At 32.4% G+C, this 9,405-nt stretch overlaps 1 protein-coding gene across 1 annotated transcript; it reads left to right on the top strand.

The window, feature by feature from the left end:
• Positions 1–1,004: 1,004 nt before the first annotated feature.
• Positions 1,005–5,772, top strand: LOC119669867. The gene is made up of 3 exons (XM_038079903.1): positions 1,005–1,333; positions 1,406–1,587; positions 4,595–5,772. The coding sequence occupies exons 1-3, from the start codon at positions 1,240–1,242 to the stop codon at positions 5,744–5,746; spliced, it is 1,428 nt and encodes a 475-aa protein (XP_037935831.1). The 5' UTR covers positions 1,005–1,239; the 3' UTR covers positions 5,747–5,772.
• Positions 5,773–9,405: the final 3,633 nt, after the last annotated feature.

Genomic DNA, 9,405 nt, shown 5'->3' with positions numbered 1-9,405 from the left:
TGAAGGACCAAGATGATGAAGACTACCGCTTTATCACGACATTGTTATAATTCAGCAAATTAAGCTGCAACGGCTTGGTTATATCGTGAAAATGAATGAAGCTGCTCTAACGAAAAATATATTTGAAGCAGTAGTTGGCGGAAAGAAAGAAAGAAGGAAGGAGAAAGAGGTAGACCATATCTACAGTTGAGTGATCAAGTTGAGGAAGCACTAACCGGACTAGATGTACGAGACTGGAAAAGACGCACACTCAGTAGAGGCATCTGGAGAGTTACGCTGCGTCACACCGAAAGCCTGATTGTTATGGCCAAATAAGTAAGTAAGGTATTGTACCATTTTTGTATCTTTTATAAAAGATACTTAGATACTTTTTTATAAAAGATACTTAGCATTCACACCAAATGCAAATAATCAATTGATTTAGCGTCACCCATACTCATACAAGATATAATTAGTTTATATCTCTTTATTAATTATTTTATAAATATTGAGTTTTTAATTGCCCTATAGATGAAGGAGCCCTTCAGTTTCATTTTAATTAACCAAATTGCACCTGTCGTAACATGCATTGTTGTGAACTGAAGATATGATTGTTTTTATTAGAGAAAGCTTATTTTTCCAGCTTTTATGTGGTAAAGAAATTTTATCGATAACAACCCACACTAACCACCAACGGTTCAGCGGCCAATCCAATGCAATATAAAAATGTAAACAAAAATACATGGAAATGCGGTTATCTATAGATACAAAACCAACAACAACAAGCATACCTAAGCGAGCCATATATCAAATCACCTACTTTATCATTTAAAATTAACTGAATTTTATCCAAGTTAATAATTTTTATTGCTCTGTTATCAGCTTTAGTGCTGCCACGGTAAACCACTGGGAAGTTATCTTATCAGTGGTGAGTGATAGAAACGCTTCTGACCAGAGCAAACCTTAGTTTATTGCTTTTCAAACGAAACTATTCGACAGTTGCTTGGACGCGTGCTGAAAGCGTACATGGAAATATTATCATTTAAGCATCGCGTTATATTCTGCAGATACATTTTCTTCTTCCTCGAATTGTCACGCCACATAAAGCCTTAAATTAGCGAAATAAAATGACAAAGGAGTGAGAATTTCGCATCCTTGTTCAATGCGAAATTTGTGTTTTAATTATTGACTGTTGAAGTTGTGTTCGTGTTCGTGTTCGTGTATGAGTGTGAGTGTTCGGTGATTGCTCTGTAAACTACAATGCCTGTGTTACCGACTATCGAAGAAGAGGATAAGCCGACGTTGCTGCGCTCGATGTGGAAGTATCGCCTGCAATTCCAGGCTTTGTCCGCTGGTAATTTGAAACAATGCACAGCCTTTAATATTAAATGATTTTAATTTTCAATTATTTGTGCACATTATTCAGCGTCATTTGTTTTTATTGCTGGTGGCATGAAATTGGCGTGGTCAATATTTGAATCTCCCTCCGGCAAATTCCTATCAAATTTTGCAACGCATCAGTTAACGATTTCATGGTTTTTGGGTGTTCTGCTCGGAGCCATACTGGCAGCCACATTTGTACAGCGCGTTAGCAAAAATGTTGCACATGTAAGTAATTCAAGGAATCTCTTTTAACGGAGTGTGAAGAAATTTTTAAAAGCAATGCTCTTCAGTTGGTATTTTTTAAATCCGTTAAAAAATTGTTCGTTTTGCAGACTGTTTTTTATAGAGAATGCGATTAAGTTACATACCATTTATTCCATATACGGTATGTAGTTTTAATGACAAGTTTTCAACATGACAGCACTAATAAGTATATCAAAAGATAAGCTGATATCAATGTATATCTTTCTAATCGCTCTTAAAGCAAACACTATACAGATACCTGATTGCTAGCACATACGTAACTGTCAGGGCAACCAATACACAAACGAAGACTCTGCAGTACCTTGTAGTGCAACCAATACGTAAAAACAGTTTCATTAGTTTTTTAATGATATTTTTTTGACAAAAAATCTTCAATTTTAAGAAACTCAAAGACATTTTCTCAATTCTCTTACTAAGGACGTGTGCGAGTTAGGTTAAGTTGATGCTAAACCAAATGGGAGATTTTTTGGGATTTTTTGCACTGCACACATTTAGCCATTTATCAACATGTATCGACACATCACTACATTATCGGCACAACTTAGAATTTCCCTTATTTAGAACGCAACTTAGCCTAAGTCGCACACGACCTAAAATACAATTTTCTATTTAATAATCAATAAATAGAAATGTTATCTATAATTAGAGCAATAATTATTTCAAAATATAAAATTTATGTAGTGCAATTCTGATTTTCCGATTTGACGGCCTATTTTATAAAATTTTTATACTTTGAGAAAATCCATTCACTACGCTATATTCCTATATAGTTTATTTCTCGAGATGTCAAAGTTTAAAGTTGTAGAAGTTTATTCTTGTAAAAACCTCTTAACATACCTGAAGAACAAGAATGTTAAAATGTTTAATACTTCACTTTATGTGAAGTTTTTCCCTAATTTCATAAATATAATTGAAGTATGTAATACTGTTTAATATGGACTTTGTAAGCGCAATATATATCAGAGTTATATATATCAGATCAAGTCAAGTTAACTTGTAGCTCTTCCTACATTAACTTAAGCCGATTAAACTTGTCATGTACTCTGTATTTAAGTAAGACTCAAGTTAATTAGCCAAATTCATACTAAAGTATCTAGAAGTTTTAATTTGGGAAGCCTTGTGAAGTGAGATTAAGTTCTTAATTTTACTCATTAAATATAAGATTAAAATATACCAATAATAATAATTATGTCGGCAATTTTCGTCGATTTTTAGAAGAATGGTTGATTTATTCCGCTGTCATCCCGTTTTCTATTTTTATGCACAACCCATTGTTCCCAAATTTTTGTTGATCTTAAGGTAAAATGTGCATTGTGAAATTTATTTTAAAAGCCTGATTTAGTATTTCATTTGAAGGACTAGATTCTGATTAGAGCCAAGAAATTCTTAACACTCTTCGATAAACACACTATTCAAGGGTTTTGATATTCCACATCATTTCTTCAATAGTTACGTTTTTTTTTTCTATATATTAATAGAAATTTTTTAGATTTACTGATGGCTCTATCTCTGAACAATGTTTCTCCACATTTTATAAATTTTATGGAGACATTGCATTGTTTTGACATTACAGCCACGGTTGCCACTTATGGTACTTTAGTACCAAAATTGGTACTTTTTTTTCCGTTTGGTACTCTGGTACTCATGTTCAAAAAATGGTACATTTTCGGCGACCCAACTTTATTGTGGATATTTCATTTATTGTGGATATTGTATTGTTTTATACTTTTTGTACATTTTATATAAATTGTATTTTCTTATAAAAACACAATAGAAAAATTTTGGACCTTTTTTTACAGAAATGGTACCTTTTTAAACCAATTTTGGTACAGAAAAAAATTTTCAAGTGGCAACCGTGATTACAGCCACTTTTTGTGAGGTTTTTGGAGACATTTTATTGTATTGGCATAACAACCACTTTTTATAAATTGTGTAGAGACATCTTATTGGAATTACCAGATTTTTAGTTATAGCGTTTCAGATATACATTTTTTCTCCATTCCTTATCGGTTTGACTTTTCATTGTCTCTTTTGTGGAAGCATCGATTTGCAATGACGATACATGTTTTGTTTACTCTGTTGTTCTTGCATAGACATTATATTTCACTGACAATAAATCTTTTCTCCACTCTTTATGAGTATTGTGGAGACATTGTACCACCAAAGTAATATTGTATATATAATTTTATTAAATTATTAAATATTATGTTATATTTTACACTTAAGCAACTGAATTTTTTGCTTATTTCGTAGTCACAAATGAGTGTGTAGTATATATATGTAACTGAAAGCAGTTTTTGTTAGTAATTAAGTAAGTAAAGTTTTGGAGAGTATTGAAGTATAGACTTACTCTAAGCCAAATCATACTTTTGTTGAGTCTTTTTTACAGTAAATATTTCTATTATTGGTAACAGAATTGTAAATAAATGTTTTCTTCATATAAAATAAAATATTTTCATGTAATCGGAAATAGTTTTAACTATTTTTTGTTTGATTAAATTATAATTTTTGTTTTTTAATTTATTTGTATTATTTTTTAAATAAATAAATGTAGCATAAACAAAAACGCATTACTTAGACAAGAAAAAAAAATACCAATAATATCAATAAAAATAAATTGAAACCGAAAATAAATTAAATTTGATAGGTAAATGGATTTGATAAGAAACCACTTCAATGGAACTGATAAGTGTCAGACTGCGAGTTTGTATTAAAATACTAATTAAATATTTAATAAAAAAGGTTAAAACAAAATGTAGGCCAAAATTGTATTAGTAAAGAAAACATAGAGAAGAAGTTTGCTCAACTACTTTTCAGTTGACTAAAATACTTCTAATATGTCTGCCGTCTGAACGTCTAATGAGAAATACAATTTCCTTCAATCACGAAAGAATATTAAAAAAATTATTTCAATATTGCTTTATATTCATTTTTTTTTAAATAACTTCAACGAATTTCTTTTTTTCAGTGCATTAGTGGTGCCTTGCTTATATTCGGTGGCATAAACTTCATTTTAGTGCCCACCTACTTCACCGCTGTTGTGTCGAGTTGTATCTGCGAAGGCTGTGCCTACGGGCTAACGATCGTGCAAGCGCTGGTGACTGGTGGCGAAATCGGAGAGAGACACATACGTGGCCTGCTATTGTCATGTGAACGCATATTCCTTTGGCTTGGTATATGCTTGCAATTACTCTATACACGCCTATGGTTTAAATTTGAGCCCCCAAATGGTTACACGTTACATATCGATCAATTGCATGGGATAGCTATTGCCTTCTTAGGACTTTTTGCAATACTGATGACGCTACTCCATCGCATTGAATCACCTTTACTGTTACAAATGCAACACAGAGACTTGGTAGCAACCCAAGCACTCAAACGCTTGCAAGGAGAAAATTATCCTAACACAGATATCTTACGCATACGTGAGGATTGTAAACAGCTACTCGTCTACGATGCTGGACAAGCAGGATGTGCTAATTTTTGCAAGAAGAATCTACTAACGCTTTTCAAAGTTGTCTTAGTCCGTTGTTATGCCACCATATCCCTATCGCTGCTTTTCAATCGCGCCTTTCTAAGCGTCAGTTGGCACGGCTTAGGCTGTGACATTAATTGTCTTTATCTGCTAGCCATTTTTGGTTTACTAGGCAGCATAACCGGTGGTTTAATAATTGATCAACAAGGGAGACGTAAATTATCTGTTATTTCATTGCTTTTAGGCGCAATATTCATATTTATTGTTGGTGGTATCTTCGAGCATGTGGAGGATTTACAACATATAACACAACACTTAGTGCTGGAACTGGCAGCTTATCTTATGTTTGCATATCAATTCATTACCTGCACTGGCATTGCGCTGGCTTCATCGGTTTACACGGCTGAAGCCTTCACTCTAACTGTGAAGTCAAAATGCATTTCTAGTGTCATCGTGTGTGAGCAATTATTGCAGTTGTCCTTAGCCATAATCGCCTTCAACATCAATTATAAAACGTCAATATTTTTCTTCAGTCTTGGTTCACTTGGCCTACTCTTGGGTCTTTTGGTGTTCTTTTTTATGCCGGAAACAAAATTTTTAATGTTAAGTGAATGTTTGCAGAAATTTAAAAGTGTGGTCTACTAAACTTAAATTAGTTCTCAGTATTTTTATAGCAGTATTTTATTATTTTTTAAACATTTTTCATAAAGCACTTTATCAGCCGAAATTTTGCAAGAATTTTTTAATTAATTTTTAAATAAATAAAGCAAAGTTTTAAGGTATTTAATATCTTTTTATTGGTATTGGTAGAGTAGACTTTTGTCACTTGGATTATAATATTAAGTTCAAAAACACATTTTGAGCTCTCAAATATTCATTTTACTTATTCTAATACTTGCAAAATATAATTAATGACATTTTCTTTTTGTTAAAATGTCATTTACCCTTGCAGACGAGGGTAAACCTTAAACTATGATTCAAAAAATAAAAACAAAACAAGATAAGCATATTGGTGTACATAATATTTGTATATAGTAAAGTTTCAAGTTCAAGTCTTCAGCTAAGCCAGTAGCAAACTAGACATATTCCACAATACCGGCAATTCCAATTGAGCTTTGGAAGTAAACTTGATCGTACCAAATTCATGAACAAAATATTGAACAGGGTGGTGTTTATTCTAACCGTATCTGCAGTTTGTAGAGCAAAAGTCCTAGCTACCTTTAGATCCAAGGTCTTTTGAAAAAGTGCTTTATATCTTTCGAAAAGTGTTATAAAATTGAAATTCTATTAAGTAAACCCCAAAATACCGAAGAATATTGAACTTAAGATGGTTTTCTTTCAATGGTAGAACAAAAATTTTTGCCATTGAAAAATTTTCGAAAGCATACTAATACTTTCGAAAATTAATTTGATTATTAATTGATATCACTAAGCATCATTATTGATTTAATACCACTAAGCATCAAATATTTTTTTTTAATTCAATAAAAAAATATTTACTTTATGTAGGAGAGGTTAGGTCGGACTTTGTACCCAAAGCCTACTTGAGATCAAATAATGGCCCGTTGTAGCACCACAGAAGAGGAGGTTTAAAGGTCTTTGCACGAACAATGCTGAAAAGTTAACGTTATTTATCTAATACAACTAGAAATAATAAAGAGATATGAGCAGCCTCAGAACTCACTTGATTAAAATTTATTTTTAGAACTTGCAAATTTTCTCATTATTACTTTTTTCTATTTAAAACAAATTCTGAACAGAAGTCGAAATTTTATGTCACAGGATACAAAGTTCTTAACTGCTGTGATGAATGAATTTACTATATTTTTAAAACAGAATATTACGTTAGCAGAATAACAAAATCATTCAGTCACGTATATATTTTATATATATATTTAGTAAAATAACACAAAGTTAAAAAAGGTTCTTTACTCTAGGAAGATTTTAAATCTTTGGTTAGAGATACATTAGCAGAAATAACTAGACTCGAAAAATTATGTATCGAAAAACAACATTAAAATTTAAAAATTATTAATGTATTAGATGGACGTAAAATAAAAAGAAATTTGCTACTAAATGATATGAAATAAGATACCCCATACACTATCTTATATCTCAGGTGTTTAATACAGATTGCATGAATCCAACTAGTTGCATTCATTGATTTCCGCAACTCCTTATTCAAATTATCTCCATTATTGCAAGCCTTACCATTTATGGTGGGAGTCTGGAATAATAACCGGTCCTTGTACAGAATAATAAAAGCTTTCATTAATAACTCACCTTAGCAGTTTAAAAAACCATCTCAGACCGTATATTCACGTTCTTAACACCGTACAAAAATACGGTCTTTGGTCTTTCCTTTTTATCAAGCTTTATTACGAAGACCGTTTTTATAGACTGTACGGTCTTAGTTTGTTAGTCAGAGAACGTAATGCTCATACTAACAGCAGATGTAATAATACGGTATTTAAAAGCATCAAAGATGTCTGAACTGTTTGTAATACCGTAATATACGTCCTTATTTAGATTGCGATAACAGTCTTTGTAAAGACGTTATGCTCTTTAACTGACATTCCTTAATTCATCTAAAAGCTCGTATAATGTACTTAAATCATTACGATATTTAACCCTAAAAGGAAGTTGCCCACTATTTCTCCTCCAACGGCCCCGCTCATAAAATGTCCCAAGCCTTTTTGAAAGTCAATTTCCCCAATTTACAGTGCTTTCGAGAAAACTTTAAGAAAGCTTTGTAATAAAAACACTCAGGGTAGAAAAAAAAAAGAACTGCTATTTCTCCTCTTAGTAGAAAGCCTAATAAATTCAAAAATCGAAAAGGAAGCAATCGAAATGCAATTATTTTAAATAAATTTTCTTGTGTTTTATTGTAAATATGTTCAGCCTGGTTAAATAATTATCTTTAATCAATAAAATATCTAAGTGTCTAGAACATAAAATAACGCTGATTAAGTGTCAGTATGTATTTATGTTTTTATCTAGTGTGGTGTTCCATTTTTTCAAGTGGATACTGTGACCCAAAGAACAGTAGAGTGATGTGACCTAGAGTATTGGCGGAGATATGGACATATATAGGCAGTCGCCTGTTGCGATGAAAAGAATTTCCCGATTTAATCACGTAAAAATAGATATTAAACGAGATTATTAATATTAATTATTAAATTTTTTCAGAAAGTGGCACTCCTGATCCACTTTCTGGCTGCGGTCATGACTGGAAACACGATAACAACAGAGTCTTAAATTTTTTTAACATGATTATTATAATGAATAACATCAAATTGTTTTTTGAATAACAGTTGTTTTTAATCAATAAATAAGACTTATTAAATTAGTTGCAAAATATAATACACAATACGGGTTTCAAGTTTTTGTGGTGTCAAATGCAATAAAATGATTGATATGAGGATAAAAGGACACGAAGGCAACGAAAAGGCGGACCTTTATGCCAAAAAGGAGGCAGAAGGATCATTCGTTGGTCCAACCCCCTTCTTTAGCTTCAATAAAACGAACAAAAAACAGAAGACAAAAAAATGGATCCAAAAAAGTATCAATTAATACTGGAACGGAATAGACGGCCTATATCATTTCAAAAAATTCTTAAATTTTGATGCCAAAATAGCAAACACCGCTCTCAACCTAAGCAAGTAGAGTCTAAATTCGCTCTCTGGTGCACTAACAGGCCACGCCGCATGTAATAAACACCTACATAAAATAGGTATATCAGACACTAATATTTGCAGATTCTGCTGTGATGAGGAAGACTCTATGGAACATCTGATCACCAACTGTGATGCACTAGGCCATAGAAGAAACAAAATTTTAGGTACATACCAACTAGAAGATGAAGACCTTCGAAAACTCCCTCCGAAAGAGCTGGTTCGATTCGTCGAGATACTAAACATCTAAATACAAAGGGGTGCACAATAGATCAAACTTGTCGCAGTGCATAGGGGCCTTAGTAGAACCCGAAAACCCCTAAATATCATTAACCATAACCATCATGATAAAAGAAACTAAGTACCAAAACTAGGGACAACCCAGAATTAATTATCGGTGTCAACCTTATCTAATTAATTCTTTGTTTTAATAACTTTGTGGATTTTGTCCACAGAAGAAGCTGAAAATTAGATTGAGATTGGTGGGTTCTTCTTCTTCTTCCTCTTATTTGGCATTACAGTCCAGTGTGAACCTTGGTCTCCCTAAGGGTCTTTATATTTTCAGGTTATACCGCCTGTACTCGGTTGCCAGAGCCTTGTTTGTGAAAAACAAGATGTGCCACGGGCAAG

This window comes from Teleopsis dalmanni, chromosome 1 (genome assembly GCF_002237135.1).
Source record: "Teleopsis dalmanni isolate 2A chromosome 1, ASM223713v2, whole genome shotgun sequence".
Lineage (NCBI taxonomy): Eukaryota > Metazoa > Arthropoda > Insecta > Diptera > Diopsidae > Teleopsis > Teleopsis dalmanni.
This window is presented reverse-complemented; position numbering and strand designations above follow the sequence as displayed.

Bases quoted from the DNA above. Each gene is read 5' to 3' on its own strand.
- LOC119669867 (XM_038079903.1), top strand. From the start codon at position 1,240: ATGCCTGTGTTACCGACTATCGAAGAAGAGGATAAGCCGACGTTGCTG. The intron at 1,334-1,405 runs GTAATTTGAAAC...CACATTATTCAG, and splicing joins ATTCCAGGCTTTGTCCGCTG to CGTCATTTGTTTTTATTGCT. The intron at 1,588-4,594 runs GTAAGTAATTCA...TCTTTTTTTCAG, and splicing joins TTAGCAAAAATGTTGCACAT to TGCATTAGTGGTGCCTTGCT.